Source organism: Polyodon spathula, chromosome 6, assembly GCF_017654505.1.
Source record: "Polyodon spathula isolate WHYD16114869_AA chromosome 6, ASM1765450v1, whole genome shotgun sequence".
Classification (NCBI taxonomy): Eukaryota; Metazoa; Chordata; class Actinopteri; order Acipenseriformes; family Polyodontidae; genus Polyodon; species Polyodon spathula.
In genome coordinates, this window is record NC_054539.1 from 60,225,989 (window position 1) to 60,253,565 (window position 27,577).

A 27,577-nucleotide genomic window follows, 5' to 3' on the forward strand; every position below is an offset into this window, starting at 1 on the left:
TGGTATGATGGGGAACTAAAGGACACTCTTCACATGGGAGAAGTGAGACAACAAGCAGTGCAAGGGTTGAAGACCAGAGATAGCAGTGCTCTACTGGGCAAACTTAAACACTGGATATCATAAACACTGTTTATGAGTTTCCTCGACAACAGTAGAAAAGCTGGAAGCGTTAATCAGTTCACACGTCATGAAATGGTTAGGAGTTCCACTCTGCCTCAGCATAGTGTGACTGTATGGTAAAGGGATACTATAGCTGCCAGTCTCAGCTCCAACAGAGGAGTTTAAGTGTGCCAAGGTTCAATTGGAAATGACATTGGTAGAGTCACATGACAAATGTGTGAGGGAACCGTGCTGAAAACTGGAAGAAAGTGGGCGGCAAAGGAAGCTGTGGAAGATGCAAAGGTTGCCCTTCGTATCAGTGATATTATGGGGCAAGTACAGCATGCAAGAGGAGGTCTTGGTCTCAGTTCAGCCCCTTCTACATGGCACAAAGCAGCCCAAGCTCAACGGAGGAAACTGGTAGTCCATGAGGTGCAAAAGCAGAGGAGAGGATGAGGTGCATAAAAGCCGTTTCCCAAGCCAAGCAGGGAGAATGGACGAGATGGGAGAGTGTGGAACAATGCAAAATTGGCTGGCAAGACCTATGGATAATGGAAGAGAGCAGGATTAGTTTCCTCATCAGATCAACATATCTCCCATCACCACAGAACCTTAATCTATAGGTAGGACAGTATCCGTGGTATCCTTTGTGTTCATTGCCAGCTCCATTAAGACATGATCTAAAGTGGGTCTAAGCCAAGGACGATTTACTTGGCATCAAGACCAGGTGCTACAATGTTTGGCCTTAGCAAGACAAGTGCAGCATAACCAACAGGTTGCCACCAATATGACACACAAAGAACAACATTCCTGCATCCAGGGGAGCAGCCTCCAATAAAAGGTATTAACACCAAAACTCGTCTAGGACAACTGGAAGCTGCTAGAGACTGGAAAATGTTGACAGATGTTGGACAATGACTTATTTTCCCCACCTGAGATTGCCACATTTAACATTCAACCTCATATTGTCTTGTGGTCTGGATCAGCAAGTCTTGTTCACCCGGTAGAGTTAACAGTGTCATGGGAGAATGCTGTGGAAGCAGAACAGCAAGGATGGAGAGTCCAGGTTTACCCAGTGGAGGTGAGTTGTCGAGGATTTGTGGTACACTCCACAACCCGGTTCCTCAGAGACATCGGACTCAGTGGTCAAGACTTGCAACGCATAATGAAGAACTTATCTGAAGCAGCAGAGAGTAGCAGAAACTAGCTCAGGTTGAGGACCTCAAGTACAGTAAAAAAAGAAAAATAAAATAAAGAAAAAACAAAACACATTGAGTAAAGGAAGGTAAGTGAGCTGGGCTTAAAAGTGAAAAAAAAAACAGTGTACTTTCACCTACTTCAAACTGTTTTAAAAAGTACATTATTTAAACTGCAGTTTGCTTCCTCCAGCGCTGCACCCATTTTAGCCATTCCTTCTGACTTGAGGGAGCCCAAATACTGCAGGGGAGTTCAATAACAAACATTCACAGAGGAACTGTCCAGTAAATGCAAACAAATGACACACTGGTGAGTGACTGGCTTTTACAAAAGTACACACCATCTTCTTTCCCCTATCCTGGCCTTTTCACAATGTGAGATTTATGTTTTGTTAATTCTGGTAGAGGCAAAGGAATCTATTCAATACACTATTTTACTTCCAGCTCCAGATCAATTTTCCCAGTCCGAAAAGAATACTAGAATTAATAAACAATGGTCTTTTATGGACTAATAGAAAACCATCAAGAAAAACATTTACATATTTTTTTGCCAAAAATATACCCAATGTATTTTTGTTATTTGAGAGGTTTAAAGTACAGTAGGCAGTTAACTTTTCAGGAGGGTATGACTGAGGATAACACAAAGACACTAACATTATACTAACATGTAAGAAATCTGAATGTGTTTCAGAACCTTGTCATATTTGGAATGTATAGCTTAATGTTCTATCATAACACTTTGGTATTTAATTAAAGAATACTGCAACCAGGCTATATGTGTCTTATGAAAGACATTAAACTCAATCATTGCTCAGTATTAATAATAATCATATCAAGAATACAGCAGGTTCTAAAACATGTGAAGTCATTTCAAGAAGCCTGATAAATACAGCATACAGCCTGAATCTTTACAGTAGTGTATAATTGCAAAGTAATTTACAGATTTATCTTGTCAATTTCCAGCAACTTAAACAACAATGCTTTTAGATGACCAGACTTGACCAAAACTACCCTGAGATAGCAAAATACAAAGCCCCAGGAGAATTTCCATTAAGTTACTTTTCAGTGATACCAACCGGTTAAAAATGAAGTATTTCCTAAGTACCTGGACAAACTGCCTGTGATTAGTAACACATCCATGACCAGAAATTTATCTGAATAACTGAATTAAAAGGTTCCACTCAATTGACTGTATTTGTTACTGAGTTTGCATTAAAAAGAAACATTATACTTGAAGAATCACTTTGGCACAGTATTAATTCTGAAATGTATAAGAGACTTAGATTTTCTTTTTACATGATACAGTACTGTGGAAAAATAACTTTATCCAGCCAGTACACACACAAATGTGCGTGAGTGGGACAATTACAAATAGCATATTAATAAACTAATACAAATGTAAACAATAATAATAATAATAATAATAATAATAATAATAATAATAATAATAATACTACATGTACTGGATATTGGCATCTAAGAAAAGTTTGGAACAGTTTCTTGAGTCCTAAAAACAAAACAAAAAAATTAATTAAGATTTGTGAACATGGCCCATAATATTTGCCACTGATTTCCAAGTTACACAGTAGGGTATTTCCATAAAACAATTGCTTTAAAAAAAAACTTCTGTTCTTTTTAGAACTCCTGGGCTGTATTAAAGTTGCTGGATAAAAGTGAATACAAATGAATACAAAAGGCTGGGGAAATATTTGCTAGGAAAAACAAATACTGGTAAATCCGATCTTCCAGTGAACGTGGCAAGTTGCTGCTCAAATGACTGGCATATTATGGGTAGGTAAGATCTCAAGTTACTACAGCACTCTACTCTCTGAAGCCTGGTAAACAACCTCAACCTGCCAGCTGCCACTTAACTTCTATGATGCTGAGAATATTAGCTCTGAAGTAGCAGCTTCCTTTAAGCAACTCCGATCTTACAGTAGACTTACTATATTCTGACACTCAAGGCTGACAAGAGCTCAGCATCCAATATGAATAAGAACAAAGGAGTTTGAACCATTTAGGGGGTGGAATTTCTTATGAAGGGGACACAGTGGAAGTGGTTGTACACACGTAAGTCGCACTTCACAGATGTCTGCATGTATCTGCAATGCCACTTATTCAATTGTCAGGAATTAACATTATTTAGTTTAGGTTACTGAGACTCTTAGGCTTGGCCTGTCGATTCACCCATCAGTCTACGTTCTATACTATTCTACTGTGTACATACTCTTGATATATGTCATGGCTGTCAACTTTTTCATCATACTGATCGCTCTAGATTTAGAATTTAGATACGTGAGGGAGATGAACAGTATGCTACTGACACCCTCAAATGTGTGAAATGCACTTCCCTCAGCTCTTACTTGATGGTAGTATTAAAACAGCATGGCTCCCTCTCGTAGACACAAAGCATATATCTTTACCTAAGAATTTCACGTTTCTGAACCCTAAATGAAATGGCATATATAACTGCGTCCCCTAAACCCCCCCCCCCCCCCCCCCCCCTCCCTCCCTGAGGAAGAGAATATTTGTGCGATTATGACCATACCTAGTCACGTTGCAGGAGAACGCAGAAGGTTTTTAGCTCCGTTAGAGTAGCTTGTTGAGTCCCTTGGTGGTAATCCATTATTTTCGACATGCAGCACATACATTACAACCGCTGGTTACCTGACATAACTGCGCTCCACCCCGAGGGTACTGGCTGCGTACAACACAAGCTGCTTGTTTTTCACAAATCTGATGGAAAAAACAGGCACATCTAATCGTTCGTGTTCGAGGGGCTGCACTGAGATTTATTTTTTTTGGCTTTAATTCAGAAGGAAACATACATCAGGTGTAAGGTTTCCTCATTCTCCCTGGAACAGCAGTCAGTAAAGAAGGAATACATTCCAGGGGTGGTACGGTCAACAGGAAGTTCAGTGGAGATTCTTAAAGAGTTGAACACGAAAGATGTGTACGAATTGCCTCTGGGGGAAAAAAAAGTATTAAATGAGTTTTTGCATGTTATTTTTCGTTTTATGCATGTTATGTAACAATTTGTTGTTTTATTATAAAGTCGAATGTCTACTTTGATTTCTATACTTTCTAATTGTTCTATTGGAAGATATAAATTACTTTCTTTGTGTATTTTTTCATTTTTTAACTGCCCAAATACTTTTGTCTGCGACTGTGTGTGTGTGTGTATATATATATATATATATATATATATATATATATATATATATATATATATATATATATATATATATATATACACACACACACACACACACACACACACACACACACTGTATATAATGCCCGAAGATGCACCTGCAATCCAGTTTATATCCCGCCCGTCATATCTGTTTTCGTCGAGTTGAATTTGTTTGAATTTCAGAAAGTCAGAAAACAGTGACAGTGACATTTCAATCACCATTTTAGTGTTTGGAGCATCTTTCTTTTGTAGCATGTTTTGTAATTCATTTTTTGTTAAGTCACGGAATCGGTGTTCAGCCATTTTCTCTTGTTGTGAGGAGTGGAGATGAAAGACGTTCCTTTGAAAAGGGGCAGGACTGAAAGTGATGTGAACCAATCACATGACAGATGGAGACTATTGTCTGGTGGTGTAAGGATGTCAGGGCAATTGTTCAATCTATTTTTGATCCTATGATGAGGTTTTAACCAATCATAGGACAGAACATTCAACCACTGATTCATATATAATATTTGTCTCTGAACACATTACTTTTTGTCTGTGTTTATATCATGACCTTAAAACAGCTTTTCGAGGGGCCATCAGTTATTCAGAAATTTTTGGCTAGGTATTTTTTTTCCTATTACTGTATTATTTCACAACACTTTTATTACAGGTTCAGTTCTAAAGGCATGCATCCCATTTTTGCTAAAATAATGGCAATACATTGCTGACAGTACAAGGCTTCCTTATTCTGTAGCTGTGCTTTAGTTTGGTTTTTCATAGACCAGTAGATTAGCATTAGACACGATCAATGTCTAATACCCAAGTTTAGGGGAATACTAATACTTAGGTGGTTTCTCTTGAAGGCGTGCCAGTTGTGTTCTACAGTATTGCATTCTAATGCTTTGTTTCCATCTGCCACTGGGATCAACATGACAGATGTTTGAGAAATTGGTCCAGTTCATTTCAGTGGGTAGCAGTTGAATTGGGACTAACGGTATGAGTTTGGAACAAGGACTAAGAGAAATTACTCCAGCCCAGTCACTCCAATGGGGAAAGTGACATATGGCCTGATCCATTGGGATCATTAGCTCACCATATTGAATTCTACACTGCCAGTTAAAAAAAGGGGTCAAAAAACAAGGATTTTACAAGTCAGCTCAAAACTAATGTAAGGAGAACAAAGTTGTTTTATTTATTTTTTTATAATTGTATACTTTTTAAATTTCTAAACTTGTGATTTTTGATTTTCAATAAAGCATATACATAGAATAAAGGATGTTTAAGACTCAAAGTGCTACTCGTGGCAATTAGTCTACCGTCCTCTAATATCTACAGGGAAAAGCCTATGGAATAATAATTGACTTTGCTAATATTACCCATGGCAATAGTAAAACAGATTTGCATTTCATTACCAGTCTGAGTCCCTCATCTAATTGTAAATGTGTATAAAAATAAATGTTGTGCACAGAGGCCCCAGTCAAAGAATCTCCAATCATTTATCATGAGCCTGTAAGTATTAATCAGCACAATAAGAGTGATATTCCACCGCAGTGCAAACAGCACAGGTATTCCACATGGGAACTAAGCTGTCTCCCATGCCACATAACAGAAACGATAATGTGACGGACAATGAGCTTTTTTTTATTGACATTCAAAGGACTTTTGTGCCTCTCAATTACTTGTTTGTTGTAATTTGCTGGCTTTTGACAACAGGACATTCCCCTCTTGAATACCTGCATAGCAAGTAACTGCAAAGACAAATATACAGCAGGATGGCTTATACATTACCTTGGTGTTATTGAGTTGCGCCAGACCAGTACATGCATTGGCGAGAAGGAAGTCTCCGCTTAAGACAGCCATTTTGTTTCCAAACTGCATGTCCTTCAGTGGGCCATCAGAATTGGTCCACTCCTTTAGGTTCACTATCCCACGATGCACCAGGAAAGCAGTATGAATCAGTTCTGTTATCTCAGCTAGATTGCGCTGGCTACAATAGAAAAAGAGTGTACAGCCATGCCAATCAAGTCATTAAGAAAAAAAAAACAAAAAAAAACAAAACAAAATTGCTGTATCATTTGGTTTAAAACCCACACACAAAAAGCAAATACATATATAAATAAAGATACATAATTAATTTTATTTTACACATTCTACATACATGTACTTGTAAAACCTCTTAGAGGAGTGATAAACTAGACAATTCACTAGAATTTTTTTTTTTTTTTTAAATGGTTGCATTAGCAATTTTATAAAAGCTGTTTTCCGAAAGCCCTTTTTTCTATTGCGAATAACTTTTACTTTAATTTTTCATTTGTTGCAGGAGTGAAGTTTTCAGGTTCAAGATGCACCTTGTGAAAATGTTCTTGCTGCTTCAGAGCAGCTTTCATAAATGACAGACAAACACAAAAAAAAATTTAATAAAAAAAGATATGAAATCTAGTTAAAATGGGACATTTAAATGACAAAAAGGGTTCTGACACTGTTCCATGCAATACAACTTTGACGCCAAAATCCTGCAGCCCAATTTGTGCACAGTATTATAGTATTCTATTCATGGTGCATAATAAGAATACACAGAAAACAAGTTAATAGTATAGCAGAAGAGTTTTTAAGGTGAAGTATAAAATAAAATAGACCTCCCTATTTTTTCCAGCAAAATGCATTTAAAAAGATTCAGAGAGAATGGTCTCTGGGTTCTTAAAATGGGACTTTAATTGCATTGGCCATAGCCCAGGCAAGAACTGCAAGGAATTTTCATCTTAATTCTGTTGTTGAAATGGGCAGCTGATCAGCATTTGAAGCTCTGGGTTGAAGAGACAAGATGCATGATCAGAATACTAATCAGGAGCTCTTGGACTTGGAAAAAAAAAAAAAAAAAAAAAAAAAAGGATAGCTTTGTGGTGTCATATTGCAGCAGAAGATCCTAGGACATATAAGCATCCCTAATGTTGAGCAGCTATCTTCAGTGATGCCTCATTTCCCCAGCTGAAGGCAGCCATTAATACCCAGGAAAGATCAACTCCACCTCTCTGACCTCTGCTGTTTCAGGAGTGCTAATGACAGTCTTGTCTCTTCATCAAGCCCACTAGGGTTTTAAATACAACCAGCTTCCAATGCAGACATCAATGGTTAAACCACAGGGAAAATTTCTCAAGCTGTATTTTTATTAGTTACTACATGAATCACATTCCTCTATAAAATGCGCCATAAAAAACACCAACATCTGACTGATGGTATACCTTAGAAGGTATATTATGGTAGAACACTACAAGGTACTGTCTTCATCAGCCAAAAGTCCATGAATTGAAGATAAAGCCTCAATTAAATTTCTGAATGGTTAACCTTGAGAAATCAAAAACTGATAGGTTAAGAACAGAGAGAGGAATTACATACTTCATTCAAAACTGTTATGAATACAGACCCTACTGGGAATTAAGGGTTTACAGATGAAAAGTGGCTTGTTGATCCCTGTCAAGCAGAACAAGACATCGCTGGTATCAAACTGCAGTACACAGTGCCATTTTAGCTCTTAGCGCTTGCAATTCTGATCCACACACCCAGCTGTTGCCACACTATGCCAGTACTGACCTCAGAGTGTTTGAGTCTGTCTGAGACAATACAGTTTTACCCTTTCTCTTCTTCTGTACCGCCTTTAGAAATGGCTGGGACGGGTACCTTTCTATAAATAGCAGCCGTTTCCAGTTGCATAGCAACGTAGTACGACCACATGTCATCTTTGTGGATTGTTTCATACAGCTCCCAGTACTTAAGTGCTGTTTTGTTTGCTGTTCTCAGGTTTGCCAAAAGCATCCTTATCAGCTGCTATTTTACCTGTTGCTGTCAAAAGTCACAGTTGGGTATTTCTTAAGCCTTTTAGGGTTTTCTCTCATTTTGCCCCAAGCCAGAAACTCAAATGAGATCAGCAGAGCTGAACTGATTAGAAGCCATATTTTGAAGCAGGTCTGGGTTTCTTTTGCTTTTAAAGAACCATGGGATGAGTTTACATAGATTGCATGGCCACTTTATTAGGCCCTGTCTACATGATTAGATTTGTAATTTCCCTGAATTACAAATGCAAATTTGGTTGATCATGTGATTTGACATGTGATTTCAAAATACTGTTTTTTCACTGAGGAACAACAATGTTCATTCAATATGCTACCAATGCATGAATACAGTGGCTTGAGAAAGTACTGACCCCCCCCTTAGCATTTTTCCTATTTTGTTGCCTTGCAACCTGGAATTAAAATTGATTTTTTGGGGGTTTGTATCATTTGATTTACACAACATGCCTACCACTTTGAGGATGCAAAATATTTTTTTATTGTGAAACAAACAAGAAATAACACAAAAAAGTAGAAAACTTGAGCGTGCATAAGTATTCACCCCCCCAAAAGTCAATACTTTGTAGAGCCACCTTTTGCAGCAATTACAGCTGCAAGTCTTTCGGGGTATGTATCTATAAGCTTGGCACATCTAGCCACTGGGATTTTTGCCCATTCTTCAAGGCAAAACTGCTCCAGCTCCTTCAAGTTGGATGGGTTCCGCTGGTGTACAGCAATCTTTAAGTCATACCACAGATTGAGGTCTGGGCTTTGACTAGGCCATTCCAAGACATTTAAATGTTTCCCCTTAAACCACTCAAGTGTTGCTTTAGCAGTATGCTTAGGGTCATTGTCCTGCTGGAAGGTGAACCTCCGTCCCAGTCTTAAATCTCTGGAAGACTGAAACGGGTTTCCCTCAAGAATTTCCCTGTATTTAGCGCCATCCATCATTCCTTCAATTCTGACCAGTTTCCCAGTCCCTGCCGATGAAAAACATCCCCACAGCATGATGCTGCCACCACCATGCTTCACTGTGGGGATGGTGTTCTCGGGGTGATGAGAGGTGTTGGGTTTGCGCCAGACATAGCGTTTTCCTTGATGGCCAAAAAGCTCAATTTTAGTCTCATCTGACCAGAGTACCTTCTTCCATATGTTTGGGGAGTTTCCCACATGCCTTTTGGCGAACACCAAACTTGTTTGCTTATTTTTTTCTTTAAGCAATGGCTTTTTTCTGGCCACTCTTCCGTAAAGCCCAGCTCTGTGGAGTGTATAGCTTAAAGTGGTCCTATGGACAGATACTCCAATCTCCGCTGTGGAGCTTTGCAGCTCCTTCAGGGTTATCTTTGGTCTCTTTGTTGCCTCTTTGATTAATGCCCTCCTTGCCTGGTCCGTGAGTTTTGGTGGGCGGCCCTCTCTTGCCAGGTTTGTTGTGGTGCCATATTCTTTCCATTTTTTAATAATTGCTTTAAATGGTTCTCCGTGGGATGTTCAAAGTTTCGGATATTTTTTTATAACCCAACCCTGATCTGTACTTCTCCACAACTTTGTCCCTGACCTGTTTGGAGAGCTCATTGGTCTTCATGGTGCCGCTTGCTTGGTGGTGCCCCTTGCTTAGTGGTGTTGCAGACTCTGGGGCCTTTCAGAACAGGTGTATATATACTGAGATCATGTGATAGATCATGTGACACTTAGATTGCACACAGGTGGACTTTATTTAACTAATTATGTGACTTCTGAAGGTAATTGGTTGCACCAGATCTTATTTAGAGGCTTAATAGAAAGGGGGTGAATACATATGCACGCATCACTTTTCCGTTATTTATTTTTTAGAATTTTTTTAAATAAGTTATTTTTTTTCATTTCACTTCACCAATTTGGACTATTTTGTGTATGTCCATTACATGAAATCCAAATAAAAATAGGAAAAATGCCAAGGGGGGGTCAATACTTTCGCAAGCCACTGTAAATGTTTATTGCCTGATGAGGGCTGTCAAATTCTTTTTTTTTTTTTTTTTTTTTTTTTTTTTTAAAGTGAATCTAGTAAAAATGGATGTTCAGTGGTCTGAAAAATGGGAAGTGGTATGGAAGGATGAGAGTTCAAATCCCAGTGCAGGAATTTCAGGCATCCTATAACCTGCTTCAATTTAGCCAGCACGCTCTAATAAATGGCATGATTAAGAAGCCAATCATACTGACGATTTCTTAAAAATTTATCGTTATATTAATAAATAAATATAATATATATATATATATATATATATATATATATATATATATATATATATATATATATATATATATATATACAAAAAACACACCCCTGCTTTAATGATGCAAATGATCTTAAAAGATATGTAATCTACAAACAGCGGACAATTTAATTATTATCAAGAGATACTGTGGCGTTCTGACTATCCCTGCCACCAAATACTGGCATAACCTACATTAAAATGGCAAACAATATATATTTTGAAGCAACACAAAGAACATTTTGAGGAGCAAAGAATACAGTGGCTTATTTAGGTGTGTCATAGCAAAGGGGGTGAATACTTATGCAATCAATTATTTTCTGTTTTGTATTTGTAATTAACTTAGAACAATTTGTAGATTTTATTTTTCACTTTGACATTATGGACTTTTTCTGTGTTGATCAGTGGCAAAAACTCCTAATTAAATCCATTTTGATTCCTTGTTGTAACACAATAAAATGTGGACAAGTCAAGGGGGGGGGGGGTGAATACTTTTCAAAATGTTTTCAAAACTCAAACGGATTATATTTAATATTGTGGAGGACAACCGAAACAAAAACCACACACTTGTTTTTAGATATACTTAACAACTTAATTAAATGGTCATAACTGAGGCCCTAACTATTACACGGCCGTGAAAAACATGACACTGACCGTGAAATAATTTCTTCACTGTGAAATCGGTTCTGTTTTGTGTACTTTTACCCTGCATTGAAATCCAGTTAAGTTATGTGAACCTTTACAGGTGATTATTATCTCGTTTCAATTTAAAAAAGAAAGCTCATCCTGAACTGGACAGGATTTACTAATTGACACGTGACAGCAGCCAAAAACCACTCAGGGCTCTACTCACTGATTGGTAAATATGGGCATTCCAGGGCCGGTTTAGTAGCCTAGAGATCTCATCTGGTACCACTAGGTGAGTGAAACTTTTGTAAAATATGTGTCCAAAATAAATCCTACATGGTCATGGTGGCAAACCATTTTGTACCACCTGCAATGATCCAGCGCCACTTAGACTCCGACTAGAGTGAAGACAAAGACACTGCAGAGACAGGAAATGAATAAAGAAACAGTTGCAGGATGTTCCATGCTCACATTTAAACACTGACTTAAGTAAATTTATTAGTCACCTGTTTTGGTTAACTTCAGGGCTTTAAATGTTTTTATTTTGCTGTTTTTAAATACATGTTTATGCTTTGTAACACCACAGTGAAATTTAAGGTTTAAATAGCTGAGACTGAAATTCAAGATTGTTTAAATGTTCTGACGGTGACATTTACAGAAATGGACAGTGAATTTGGTAGGACCCCAGATCATAACCCATATGAATTCCCATTTCAAAACATCCTGGATCTGTTTGCACAAAGACAATTCAAATAAAACAGTTTACATTACTTAGCAGCCATCTCAATGTACCATGAACCCAACTTGCTAGCTGATTACCATATCCTGGACAACTACTAGCAGGCTCTAGTCAAGCAAGGAACATTTTACAAATGCTGCATGCCAAATGGGAGGTGACAATTATAGAAGATATCAATACACATCATACCAAATGGTAATGAGCCATACTCAGAGGGCTAGCAGTCACAATGAGAGTGCCTGTTTAAAGGAGTGTGGTAGAGGGAATGGGAACTGGGAAATTACTCAGGGGACAGCTAGGCACATTTTTTCATTCTCTCCATTTCTCAGTTAATGCATTTGTGACACTATCTGTAACATTTAATATAAATACAATAACTATTTCTCCAGATGATTCAACAATAACATACATTTTGTATAGTAGTTCTTTTAATAGTCTTTCATGGTTGTATGTGTCCGGCAGCAACAGTACCGCCACACACTCGCTGTATTTTTTATGTTTTCTTGTGTGGATCTCTCTGAAAGCTTGTGAGGCTTTTATATTTTAATGCCTTGTTTGACAGATGGTACATTATCGCAAGTCTAGACATTCTTTCTTACACAACATCACATGCCAAAAAATTACTTTCTAATACTGAAAAAAATGCACCAACGATATACACCACAATACCAACAGACATTCAACCACACTTCAGTGAAGAAATTCAACACAGTAAGGCAATCCCATGTAATAATTTGGGATCAATTCAGAGCCTATCAAACACCAAATGTGTCTTAATCCCAGCCTGGCAGAATCACTGTCCTTGAGTAGAGGCTGGTGTGGTCTACCCTCAAATCAGAAACTGGCCTCCAGTCAACTGAAATGCCAGATTTCGGTTTTGATGTTGTGAATGAATAGATGCCCACTATGAATCAGAGTTGAACACCAGGTATATCCAAGAATGAGTTCAGACTGTGCAATAACCTTACTAATTATACCTACATAAGAATAATGTATCTTTATGCAAGTCGTAGGGCTACCTTATTAAAGGGGAAGTCTTTGGATGGGCTGGCCTGACAGTTCATTTCCTGGGTCGGGATGTTGGTCAGCCTGGAAGGCGGAGAGTCTCCGTTGCAGGAACGTATTGACCTGGAAACCCGTAAATCTTTTCCTTCACTTGGAAGGACCGTGAAAGACGCAGAGAAAGCATTGTAAAAATAATCGTGAGTGTTTTGTTTGTTTGTTTGGTAACTGTCTGTGTATCACTAGACAGCTAAGCACGTATCCAGAGCTGTCGCCTTGGGCCAGCACAAGCCGGAGCAGCACTTCACCACAGTCACAAATTAAACCTGTTCATCACCCAACAGAAGCATTAATACACGCACCCTGGGCCGGTGACCATGTTTATCATTGTGGGGTGGATAAGGTGTTATTATCTGGACTGTAAACCCGTTGTTATTAGCTCCACGCATTACACATTGTTGTGTATTACCAGGCTTATTATTTTGGTCACCGGACCCGGATTAAAAAAAAAAATAAATCTTTCTGTAATTATTCCTGCACTGCATCACCTCTGCACCTGTTCACAATCAGCAGCCACTTTGCCACAATCCATTATCTATGTTGGACAGAGGACATTATGATGGTATTGACTGAAAAATCAAGATTAACTCTGGCATTTATTTACATTGATGGCAATAAAACTTTTACCCACTCCAGTTTTTATTACCTGCTTGATTAGCCACAGTGCAGTTAACAAGCTCAGATGTGTCTCATTAAACACGAAGCAAAGGATTGAACCTGGATCGGATCAAACTGCTTTGCAATGGTACTCTTATTTCCATCCCTGGTTTGTATTCTCCAGCTGGCACTTATGATACTATGATAAGGAAATTTAACTACAAGATGACTTTCTTCACAGATTTAAAAATGTAGTTGCTATGGATAGGATCCTATTGGGACTTGATCTATAATATCATAATTTAATTTGTACACATTACACTTTGATATAGCAGTTTTAGCTACTACTAATTTACATTTTATATAAAAACACAGCTTTGAAAATTGAAAATTAAACTGCTGAGTTTAAGTGCACAAAAGAATACGCTTGAGTTTGTGTCCTGCAACACCGATATAAAAACCGGGCCAATAATGCTAACTTGATTAATTGTCCCTCACAGCCCACAGATGACAAAGACATCAAGGGATACAAAAGAATCAAGCAGCAAGGGAACATACCAAGGCTGCACACTTCTGTGATGCTCAATTTGGAATACAAAGACAGAACAATAAAACCACACCATTACATTATGCCCCACCAGAAGAGTTACATACATCTGGCTGTATTTTATAACTCAGGCTGGCAGTTTTCCTTTTTTCCTCCATGATTTCAGAGCATTATTCACAGGAGCTTTTTCTTTTCTTTTCTTTCCTTTCCAGGGTAAGACATGATGGGAACACAAATTCACAAACCAATAATAATAATAATAATAATAATAATAATAATAATAATAAGACAATCAGAATTGCAGACTGTTCCTTGGCTAGCGACTATTTTATTAATACAACTACAATTAAAAAAAAAATAAATAAATGGGAAAAAAAAAAATCTTATGCCAGTCGTGAAACAAATATCAAAAACCACAACTTGCTACAGATAACCACACACATTTTTAGTCTCTGCATTGTAAACAGCATTCTGTCAAAAATACACAATGTGATACACAGCACCCTTATGCTATATTCCACCCCCCCCCCCCCCAAAAAAAAAAAAATAATGTTAGGAAGTCTGGTGTCATTAGGAGGGTGCAGCAGGGAAACAGCAGCCAATATGATGCTGAAAGGGGAGTGCCATGTAGGCGGGGAGGGGTTGTACAGTAGTTTCAAAGTGAGCAATGTCGTCACAGAAAAATGTGTGCAGTAGGTGGCTATCAAGGGACTGGAAGAATTCAGTCACTTCCTATTGGGCAGGCAATGAGAAAACTTAAGGAGTTTGTCTGAGGAAAAAAAAAACAAAGATCAACTGGCCACTTCTTCCAACAAGAGTGACACTCCATGCCTCGTTTTGACTGCAACTTATGTAATAAAGAAGTCATTGACACAATCCGAACTGTGCCAAATATAACATTGAATTCTCGTAACTTCCTGGCTCCACTTTTAAGCTACACAAATGTGAAACTGGCGCCTGTAGCAGTGGTCTCCTTACATTCTCTTTTAAAGGCATGGGAGGGAAGTCAGAAAGTAAAACGGTAACACTCGACTTGCCTGTGGCTACAGAGTGAAAAAAAACTAAAAACAACACAAATTAATTGCCATTCAAGGAAACACTGCACTTTTCAAATGTGATGGCATGACCCACAAGTTTGTATTGGACGTCTGTGGAGAACTGGAGGAACATTTCCATTGGATGATCTGTCTACAGACTGTGACTGGCACAAAAAATACCTCAAATCATCAAACTTCAATTCTAAAACTCCTTTTATTAAACTCAAATACTGTCCAGTGAGATCTAAGCCACCAACTACCCAGCTCTTATAAAAGTTTAGGAGCTCTCAGAAGTACTAGTATATTTTATATTCATGCTCTACCATGTTTTCATATGTTCATTGTCTACTATATATGTATATACTTTCTGTATTTATTTCCAAAAAGGACAGAGACCTACTGTAGATGAAAATCTGTATACCATAACAATATTTTATTTGGGTTTTCGAAATACAGCAAATTTGACAGACCGGATAACAATGACTTTGCATAACAAATGTACAGTGTCGAGAAAAAGTTTGTGAACCCCAATGATAATTATGGAAATTCCACAGTTTTACCATTCAGTCTATGTGAAAAAAGATTACAAGATTCAGTCCCCATCCTATATAAACATCAGAAACTTTGTGAGTTTGGTCTTCACCTTACAGGTGTGTGGAAACACGTCATGCCACAAAATCAAAAGAAATCTCTGAGGACCTCAGAAAAACAGTTATTGATGCTCATCAGTCTAGAGAGGGTTACAAAACCATTTCCAAGGATTTGGGGCTCCACTGTCAGACAGACAGACAGTCTACAAATCTAGAAAATTCAAGACCACAGTCACTCTACCAGGAGCGGTCATCCTACCAAAATCTCTCCAAGAACAAACTGGAAAATCATCAAGGAAGTCACAAAGAACCCCAGAGTAATATCCAAGGAACTGCAGGCCACTTTCGCCTTGGCTAATGTGAGTGTTCACTGAACTATCAGAAAAAGACTGAACAAGAATTGTGTTAATGGAAGGATAGCCAGGAAGAAACCACTGCTCTCTAAAAAGCACATTGCTGCCTGTCTGAAATACAATTTATTTGTGCACAGTGGTGAAGTGTTGTCCGGGTTGGTGCTGGCCTTAAGTGATAGCTCCCGGTACATGTTACCCGCCTAATAAGAACAAACGAGTATTAGAAATGACAAAACAAATAAAAACTAACGGTTACTTTGTATTTTCCTTAAGTGGTTCTCTCTCAACTATAAAAAAAAAAACAGATCGCTTTGCCACGCCCCCTTGGTTAGCAAGTGCAACTGTTTTGCCTCCAATCCGTGGTTACCACATCGCTTCCTGTCTGGGACAATGACTTGGTGTACCGTGGCTTCCCCACCTTTCTAGATGGCCGACTTCTACCTTTCCTTGGAATGAATTGTCAGACCATTCAGTCTGGTGCACACTGTTCCCTTTACACAGCGTCCTCAGGAGGGAGATTTATAACCAAGATTCATTCTTTCTCTGTCACAATAACTTAGACAGACAAATATTATTGTTTCAACAGACAGGTTTAACAAAATCTTCTGCACTGACAAATCTGGATTTTGCACCTTTGTGCAAAACCGATTTTAAAACGATATAATTTGTTTAATTTATTAGTTACTGCAGTAAGCTGTTCGGTGTTGCTGTGCTTCATTAGCTTCACTAGTTTAATGGTGTGTGGAGGTTTAAGGAAACAGCAGGTGTCTTAGCATAATAAAACTAATTTCCTTTGTACAAAAACCTTCACACACCATCAAGATATAAGTCAGTAACATGGTATGTTCTGAGCACGAGCACAGGATGCTCAAATTTCAGTAATGGTGTTTGCCTACATGGCAGCACTCTCTGTCACAGGTCATGTTATAGAATCGTTCATTGACAAGACTCATACTTCGAACGTCACGTTTTAATATGTTTTTTACACCACTTGCGTTTTAGTAGAACACAATATGATTTCTCACACTGCTAGCCAGGCAGGAGTATTAAAATTCACTGAACTATTCTGACTATAAGCTGTGTTAGAAATTAGTCTCATAAAAAACACAATCCGCAAGTTATTCTGCTTACTCTTCGGTGGTTGAGAAGATGAGATAATTATTTCAACCAGCACTGTAAAATACATCTACAGGCTGAAAGATAACAATTGTGGCACAAAAGATTTGTGACACAGTAGTTCAATATGGGACAACAAGGCTGGAAAAAAGAGATCCCAGGTGGCTTTGTTTATATTTGGGTACCATGCCTTCAAACATTTCCGCTAGTCGAGGTAACTGATGAAGACACTAGCTGAAACATTTGTCTACTTGACTTGTTTCCCATTGTTTGGTGCCTCAGACTGACACGTTTCAATGCTCTGTGGTGAATGTTTTTATTTTTGTACTGCAGAATTGGAGTGGCATAGATTTCACCAACACTATTTCCAAGAGTAACAGAATATAATGAACAAAAAGGAGTGTTAGAGCTATTGTGGTCTATTCGTTGATCTAAACAGCAGTGGATCAAAATGCAGCCATCATATTTCTTAAAACAATAGGACTTTTGTAACAGTTTGAGAGAGTCTCTTGTATGTATTTATGTTTGTATATTTTTTTTTTTTTTTTTTTTTAAGGTGTGTGAAATGACATGTTGAGTCCTAATTAAACATTTAAGCAATGTGTGTATTTAGATCAGCAGCTCTTTAGATCAATTCAATAGCTTCCAATGTCTGCTACTGCAGCAATCCCAAAAAGTATTATTTAGCTTCAATAGCTGAATACATTTTTCAATCATTTACCTTTGACAGTTGGAATACAGATAGGCAAGTGGACCACCCCTGTGTCATAATTCTGTGAGAACTGTTTTATTTGTCCTAAATAACTGGGCACTAACCAGGCCAACTGTATCAGGACACAAGGCTTGGTTCACAGTTGCATGTGGATATTTATTTCAGCTAGTCACGAGGCAAGACCTTTAACCAAGCCCTGTGCACAACGTGCATTTCAGCGGAGGGAGAAAAGCTTGACAGCACAATCCTGTTTTTATCACAGTCTCTCCAGCATCACATGGCTTGTTAACCAGGCCTCAAGACAGGGGCTGCGGTCCAGAATGACAAGTCAGCGTCAGCGAGTGGATAATGAAAATAACGCCACACATTCATTCTGGATCAGATTAGCTCAGCTTTATTAAAAATCAAAAGTAAAGTTGATGCCCCGGTGCAAAGAATTGCCGTCATTTTTTTCTCACTTATCTCTAAGGGCAGTTTCCTTCATGAGTTGGAATTTGCGGCAGCTCAGAATTGATATCCATCAGGTCCACCTCAGTGGTTTAGAGGTTATTCCAAATTGCTACTGTACCAGCCAGCACGCATACTGTACTTTGTGATGCAGTTCTGACCTTGTGCCGATTGGGTACCAATAATAAAACAAGCGTTTTTTGTTTTGTTAAATTTCTAAACTGCTTTTAAACATGAAGTATACCATATACTTTTTTGTGTCTGTTTGCTATGACTACAAGTAAATATATCTCAGTGTAAAACTAAACAGGATAGTGAATGCTCTATGTTTAAATCTGTCTAGCCCACTTTAGACATGATCCTTTTTTCTGAACAGATTGGATATGTAGAAACAACTTTGTAAAGTAAAAAGAAGTTAAAGTTGCCAAAAAATTACACTGCTTTTGATACAACTGAAGAGCTAAATTGGACTGCGAAAACTGTAATTTGGAGGCCATGGAAGGTGTTTTCCACATGGTGCATTTCAAACCAGCCCCTGGCCCTCAAATGATGGATAGAGATTGTCTGGTCAGCATCCATTGCCATCAGGAAAGAATGAAGTATGGCAGGCAGACCTGCCTCAGTCATGATATTTGGACACGGCTGCCATGTTACAGTACATGGATCTGTTTGTTTGCCATATCACAAGGAGGGAGATCATTGAATACTTTATGCTTTACTTCTTTCTCATTTTAAAAAAAAAAAATTCTATACTCTCTTCCTTCTAATAATAATGGCATACATTTTGTTCGATTTCATTGTTTGCAGAGACTCAAATATAATCTTGTATCTGAGCACCAATGTTCATCTTTTGAATTCTTCACTGTCCATTCATCACAAGTTTACTCTAGCAACCATATCAAAGCATGCCAGATGCAGCCTTTGATGAGGGTGTGCACAGTGGCTCAGCAGAGTCGAAACAGAAAAGAACAAATTGCCAACTAATCTGATCATTTTATTATGAAATGCTAACGTTTAATAATCTGCTTGGTAAGAAGTATATCAATGTTGATAACAAAAATGCAATAATGACCTGTACAAGGGAAGATAGCTTTGCATTATTGTAATACAATCTTTTATCTGTAGCCTGTAAAATAACATATTACTTAAGGTTGTTTTTTTTTTTTTTAATAATGGTTCTATATACGGAGTATCATAATGCATATAAGTTATATATAATATATATATAGTATATAATATATGCTTTTTATATATATAATAATATATATATATATATATATATATATAATATAAAAATTTTTTATATACCTTAAAATCAATATTTATCAACCAGGGCACAGTGCTTCCCCGCGATTCTCAGAAGTACATTCTCAGACAATTCACAACAGCCTTCTCTGAATAATCTCACAGGTTATTTATATCTATTTTTTTATAGAAACAAATGACTTACACTATATAGATATACACACCTCCAGAATGTCGCTGATAAACCGCTGAAATCTCAGCAGCGAACCAAACTCTCTGTGTAGCGCCGTCAATCAACCCTTACATTATGGTCCTTATAGCATCCAGGCCTGCTGTTGAACATTATTTTAATACTAAGGTACTTCTCTTGTTATAATTTTAGTAGTTATAACCTCTCTTTGAAAATTGTATTGATTTGGATTTAAGAATCATTTGCCGACCGTGTAATATGTAGTTCCCAGTGAAAACTCCCATTTTTGGAAAGAATAGTGTAAATATACATCTTGCTATGATTTAAATACATCAAACATTTGCCTTATTGATGCACTACCTGTTATATTGCATTAGGAACCTGGCAGCCGGTTTAGTTTGCTTCTGGTAAATTACTGAACACACTGTAAATCAAAATATTTCTGCTAAAGATCGCTCTGTCCAGTATAAAAAGGGGACATTCCATGTGTCTCTTGTTATTTTTACATTTATTTATGTATTTCTTTTGTTTGATAATTTAATAAATAGGATTCTGCTTTAATAAATATGTTTAAAATCATGAAATATCTATTTACAGACTGTGAAATGCTGTGAAATAAGCAATTTCTTTTAACTGTGAAAAGAAAACAGCCCTACTTATTCACAAATTTAAAACAAACCATGTGTGTGTATATTTTCATAACATTAAACACCTAGTCATAACATACACTGCACAGAATTTAAAGTTAGACAAACTCTGACTATGTTAATAACACAATATTGACAAAGACTTCGGACTGAAATGCTTGTCCTAGTTTATAGCTTTGTTTTTTGTAGAACTACATTTTAAAACACACCAAATTAATTCGGGCTGCAACGTTACCTTGGGTAGATTCCGCTCACCATTTCCTGTTGCAGACAGGCCTCTGCTGCTGTGTTGGGTCCTGCTGCTTTGGACATCAGTAGCACAACCAAGCCTCTCATCTGGAGATTATTCCTGCTGTCGTAGACAAACCCCCTGTGGACAGAAACACACATCACTGGCACTGTTCATGAACTGCTATTAGAACACACAGAACACTGTTGTGCAACACAATTAATCTCCATTTTAAAAGGTCATATTTCAACGACACAGAAACTGTCCATTGTGAACCTGGAAAAGATAACTTCTGAAGCAACAACTTGTAGATGACATTTACTTTTCTCTTATGTTCCAGTGAACACACACACAGTAGTAGTCTTACAAATACCTGCAGTACAACTAAATCATCTTTGGTGCAGTATATTCTTTAGGTCAGGTCAATCTGAGTGAAAGACTGTGGCATCATAGCCACTGCTGTTTGCAACAGGTTTTCCCCTGTCCTTGCAAGAATAAAAGGTCATATACTAGGACTTGGATATCATCACCAGGCCTTGGCAACACTAGCATTTTGGGTTAAACCTCAAAACATCGATGATGGCGATACAAGACAGTAGAGCCTACAGAATGACTGATGCAATGCATTTTAAAAATATATGAGGTGAGCAACACACAATTAGATTTTACCAAATGGGATACCTTTATACATTTTTTTTTTCCAGTTGATAGTAGAAAATATGCCTCCCGCTGTAGAAAAAAAATATAATCCGATGCTTTTCTTCAGCTCATTTTCTGTGGCATTGTACTTTGGCAAGGCAACCTGGTTTTAACATTGTTTCGGTGGAAAGCTGTACAAGATGCCCTCCATGAATAACAGACAACTTTTGTGTAGTATATCTGTTAGAACTTGACAAGCTGAGATTTATTGGCAATGTCATTTTTAAAGCAGCTGTAGGCCAAAAAAAAAAAGCCTTATTGGAATCCTTCATATTTTCCACACTAAACAAACAGTTTCTGCTTACAGCGTACGTCTTGCCAAAAGCCATTACTTGTCTAATGGTGAGGGCAGGACTACAAGGATTACTTTAAAGACACATATACAGTACTAATTAAAACCTGGTCAGTGATAATCAACGATGTCTGAAAGGACTGGTCGAAAATGTATTTCTCATGACTCAATTTTAATCTTGTCAACTTTATGCATATTTGTTAGAAACACGACTTGCTGGGTGGCTTGCCATGTGCAGTACAGCTGTTTATTCTGGTTAAAATAAAATCTGTGCATGTTGCAGATGATATCACATTGACTAATACAACGAATTAAGGAGAGGTCATTGTCTCAGAAGTGCATAGTTGCCAGCAGATCTATACTTAGTCTTTTCCTAGGTATCAGTAGTTTAGACAAACTGATGGGGAGTTTGGATTTAGTGTACACAATACAAAAAATGTCAAGTAGACAAACGTTCTGGTCATTATCTGAGCAGTAATCTCATGCATATGAAGGCATAAGCTGTAAATTCTCTTGCGTTTTATGATGTACTGTACACACACTTTTCAATTTATTATGATATTTTAAAAAGTGCTTATTAATAATAATAATAATAATAATAATAATAATAATAATAATAATAATAATAATAATCCATCCATCAACTGTAAAAAATCAACAAAAGGGTATTAGCACTGGACATTTCTATATTATAAAATGGCCAACAGGTAAAAAGGGGTTAATGCAGAATACAAATTTCGAATTTCTGAAAATGTATGAACACAGCCTTGATTTTAATTTTAAATCACGGTGAGAATTTTCTTTTCTTAATTGTGCAACAAGTTTTATTTAACAACATATTCACTGCTATTGTTATTTCTATTTGGCTTTATCCAAGATTCATGACATAGCTCAGAAAAGCACAGCCTCTTTCTTTTCATAATTCTTTCAAAATTATCCGGCAATACTTGAGGGTAAACCAATAGCCGTGCAGTCACAACACAATTACATGCTGTACCGCACTAACATTTTCACATATTGCTAAACAATCTCATGTAAATGAAATGCAGAAAAATCAGTCCCCAATAAGATAAGCGTTACTTCTTGCTCTCTCCCTCTCTAGAGACAAAACTCTTAATTTCATTCACACTCTTCCTTAAGAATGTTTTGTTTTTTGGGTTTTTTTGTATTACATACTAACATCACTGAGTGTAATTTATTTATGCAAACCAAAATCAGGGTTTTACATTAGTGGTCACTGTCATTTTTAAGAAAAGAAAAAAAAAAAATAACACAGCCCAGACCATTATTAATGTTTCTAGTCGAGAATAATTAATACATAGATCAGGATTGAATTTTAAGCTCAATATCTGCATTATCTGGTAATATTTTGTGTTCCCTTGACCTCTGATGGGGAAGCATTTTAACGGTCTACAAGCTCTATAACTACTTGTTCAAGTGGAGCAAGATCACTCTGAGAGGTACTGCAGCTGCTTGGAATTGTTTATACTATGTTGCACATCTTGTGTGTGTGTGGACCTGAACTGTCCAGTCTACTTCAGTCATTTTTTCATTCTAAAATATACTGTACAGTAAATCCATGCAAATTTAAAATTTCGCTGTAAAGAAAATGCCAAATTCTTTTCAGCACATTGGCACTGGTACTTTAGGTCAAATTACTGAATACATTTAGGCTCAGTCCAATAAAGATAAAAAGAAATGCATATAAAATATCAATCTTGTAATACTGTATTTTCAATTAAGAAATTAGGGCTCATTACATCTCAAATTAATGCAAAAGCTCCATTGATAATACTGCAGTTGGTTACAGTAAATGCAATGTGTGCACAAGCTGTAATTAACATAAAGCTCATTGTCATTAATCAATTCGAATAAGAAGACTATCTACATAAAGTACACATAACAGTAAAGTGATTGCGAAGCGCTTTATTTTTTTTACTTCAATTCAAAATATTAATTTTTCAAGTACAATTAGTTAAAAACAAGAAAAATGTGACAAGAAATGAAATGCAGGGAAACAGTTAATTACTTTACATCAGCAATGCAGACACTAACTTTAAAATCAGGCAGGACAAACTGCGGCCAAGTTGTTGAATACAAACATCTAAAAGGATGCGTTAGGATACAGGAAAGATACAACACCCAGAAGCAAAGTTACACATGCTTACCAACAGGTGTCAATATGTTTGATATGCTTTTTAATAGTATACTACACTGCATGGCATACACTGTATGTTTTAGGACAGGTTTTTAATAGCAGGTTTTTACTTGTCTACATCACATCTCAGAATACAGTAGGTAAACAGTGAAGTGAAAATTGGGCCACCACAGTTGCCATGGTAACAAACTCAAAACACTTTATACTTCTAGACTGCTGATGACATTTCACCTATTGTATTCCACGAAACACTGCAGCTAAACCCAATTTATGACATCAATCATTTTCAGTTTTTACCATGATGTCACCTGCTTTAAAAAAAAAATCATACCTAAAGCACCTCTCAGAATTCCATTCAACTGCAATGTAAATTCGAAATGGTGACATCACAATCAGTCACTTGCCTCAGCCATTCAATGGTATTCTCTTCATCAACCTTTCCCCTCTTTTCAATGAAAATGACAGACAAAATGGCAGTTGGTAATGGTTAAAAAACAAGTACAGCTGGATTTTTAAGTTGTACATTGAACACTGCAGTACACTCTAAACATAGAGTATAGAGTTCTATTATATTAGCACTTCACAACTTAAACATCTCGGCTTTCAACCTTGGTCCAGTCACATCATCTCGAACGGCCCTATAACCCTATATTAGCAAAAGCTGACTTGAAAGCTGGGATGAGCTACAGTATAGTACACAACATGAAATAGTCTCATAGATGAGACTACTTTAACAGTCCATCTCTTATCTGCTGCTTGTGGGGAGATTGTATGTAGATCTTGACATAACTTCCAAAACACGAAGAAAAAAAAAAAGTGTGGCTGTTTTTGTGAAGCCACAATTGGCAAAATACTCATGGGAACAGCCTGCAGCAACTTCACATACTGTACCAAACGAAACCATTCCTAAGCACAGGGTTTTAGCACCACAGACTGAGACAAAAAGCCATAGCGTTTTTTCTACTCTTAACAGGCTCCAGAAACCTTTTAAATGAATAACTTTTATTTTTATTTTTACTGGTTTTGTTAAGTAAAGAAATTACACACGACTTGCCAAATAAGATAAGTAAAAGACGCTGTTCAAATAATAATAATATAATACAAAAAGCATCATGAAATAATTTATCATTTTCAAATTTGCCAGGATTGTTTTTTGTATTTAGGAGACACAAAAAAAAGAGAGAGCCAGGAAAAGAGGAAGAGTGGAAGAGAAAGATTGCAAGCAGTCAGTTCACATTCAGAAGCTAGAAAAAGGGTAGGCAGATAGGTATATATCAGGGAAGCTGTGAAAATCTAAGTTCATTAGTATGTGACAGAAGTGCATGCCAAGCCAAGTAGAATTTTTCAGTAGACCCACAAACTGAATATTTAATTTTTTCAAGCTTTAGATCCTGCAAAAGGATAATATGTTTAGGTTGGAAAGTGAAACACAGGACAGAATTTCATTATATATTTTAGATAGCAGACCTTTGTTGTAGGGGTCGAATCGAAGCACACAGTCAAGCGTGGACTCAGGGGGGTGTGCAGGGAACTGTGCTACTGTATTCCTGACAATTTCTAATTTGTAGGTATCTGAAAAAGTGGGTTCTGGGCAGATTGTATTTCTGGGAGAGTTGTTGAAAGAACCAAAGCTATTGTCGATAAATAGGTCTTTCCAGACACTTAACACCGTTCCCATGCTATAGGTGAAAAGCAGTGTCTTCCACTGAAGGAGGAAATAAATGGTTTCTATCCACAGGACACTGTAATGACACTGATTGTAAACCAAAGTGTTGTCTAAATTGTGTCCAACTTTATAAGACTTCATTGTAGGATTAGAACTAAAATGAGATTTAGTTAATGGAAGAGGAGAACACAGCAACACAGGTAAGCAGGTGTACTGAAATGGAATAACTTTTAAACTGATTCATTTTCTTAGGTTTTTGTTTCCTTTTTATTATTTTTGCAATGATTCAGAGTGGTTCTTACTGCAATAACTCAAATACTTATTTTCCTGTGCTACGGTTATTTCTCTTGACCGCAGCTGCTGCTGCTTGTTGGTTTTAACTGCGGGCCACAGACCTACTGTATGTAACATGTATTACTTTTCCTCAGTGCTGGTCCAGAGTCCTCCTCTGTTGGACAGATGTTTCAGAGAAGATACAGTAAATATAAAGCCTTGATAAGTTACCTGGCAACCAGAAAAAGACAGAAACACATGTTGTAGAGGACAGGAAACAAGCATCAGCTGGTTAAAGATCCAGTATCAGTGTCATTTCCTTCAGTGTAAACTTGAAGTGGAAATATCAAGGCAAGGCAGCCCAAGGAACAGTTCACTTGGACAGTTTTAATCCAGGCTTCTTAGGAAAAATCAGAGCTATGTATCAGGGCCATCACTAAACTACACAGACTAGAGTCTCACCACCAACTCCAGAGCAGGCACTAGCTGTCTTAACACACTGCAAATTACACCTCCCATTGCCACAGTTCTCATAACAATTATCTTCGGGGAATAAAAAATAAAACCAACTAACCAAAAACCTGTCTATCCACAATGCAAGAGCGCTTCAGTTTGCACATTCCATTCTATTTTTACTAGTGTTTATCAAAATTTGGCCCAAAGTATGACGGGTCACATGTTGAAAAAGTATAACCATACAGTTCTCTGTGAAGTAAGCATACAGTGTAATGATAAAAAATGCATTTCTTTAATATGCTTACCTTTCAGAAACAACATGGGGACACTCAGATTACCACTTGTGAGATTGTTGTGTTGGAGAGGACTTTGTTTCATCTTAGGTTACCCGTTATCTCATTGCAGCAACCACTGCCCAGCCTATCACTTCTTTTGCCCTGCCAAACATACTGTTGGCAGCAGACTTTACCAAACTGCTGAACCTTGGAGGAGGGGACCACCCTGGGAAGTCACCGGATCAGTAGGGGTTACTACAGCACAATGCAGTCTACTATCGCTGTGGATTCCCAGTTAAGATCAGCCATTTGAACCACACTCATTCCAAACAGTGCTTTTACTGTGTGTGCTGTTGGTGACGTAAAAGACAGGGGCGTCTTTCTGATGATAGATTTCTGTCAAAGAAGAAGCAGAACCACAACAAATAGTCTGAAAACAGAGAGGAATTAGAAAAGAATTCCAAGAATGGTGTAGATCTCAAAAGCAAAAAGAACGGACAATAGACAAAAAAAAAAAAAACAAGTATGATACTGTACACAAACAGCTACAACTGAAGCTGCTACAGGATTCAGGAAAGACTCTCGGAAAAGGTGGTGGTGTGCTTTTCGAAAGCAAAATCGGAATAAACCAGCTTCATAAGGCAATCCTCTGGGCTGTGCTGTAAGGGGCCAGAAGACAAGACAGAGAGAGGACTCACGGGGTGAATAATATATTTGACAGGCCAATCAAAGACACAGAATCACTTACAGAGCACAGCACATGACCAGCAGCACTTGAGAGAGGCAATTGGTAAGAGAGAAACAGAACCGACAGCAATGTCGCAAAGGCTACTGAGAAAACCAAGAGCAAGAAAATTGATCAATTTTTCAGATACAGTAAATCTGACAGACAAGAGCACAAGGATTGAGAATGGTTGAAAATGATTGTCCTCGTTTTCAAGCCTTTAGTGTAAACCAAGTCCTGCATCAGTAGTTCAATTTCAAGTGAAAAAGAGAAAGCAGAAATAGAGATGCTGCTGTAATAAGACAAGCATATAATATGAAATATAATAATTTCTGGATCTACTGAAA

At 37.4% G+C, this 27,577-nt stretch overlaps 1 protein-coding gene across 2 annotated transcripts in view; it reads right to left on the minus strand.

The window, feature by feature from the left end:
• pdss2 (prenyl (decaprenyl) diphosphate synthase, subunit 2) overlaps positions 1–27,577 on the minus strand; it is a 57,601-nt gene that overhangs the window by 17,479 nt on the left and 12,545 nt on the right. Inside the window, exons 2-3 of one of the 2 annotated variants that reach the window (XM_041253314.1) lie at positions 20,694–20,828; positions 6,265–6,463 (exon numbers count right to left, since the gene is read on the minus strand). In XM_041253314.1, the coding sequence (XP_041109248.1) occupies positions 6,265–6,463; positions 20,694–20,828 (334 nt within the window). The remainder of the gene's footprint in view (positions 1–6,264; positions 6,464–20,693; positions 20,829–27,577) is intronic. The other variant, XM_041253315.1, reaches the window with a different exon arrangement.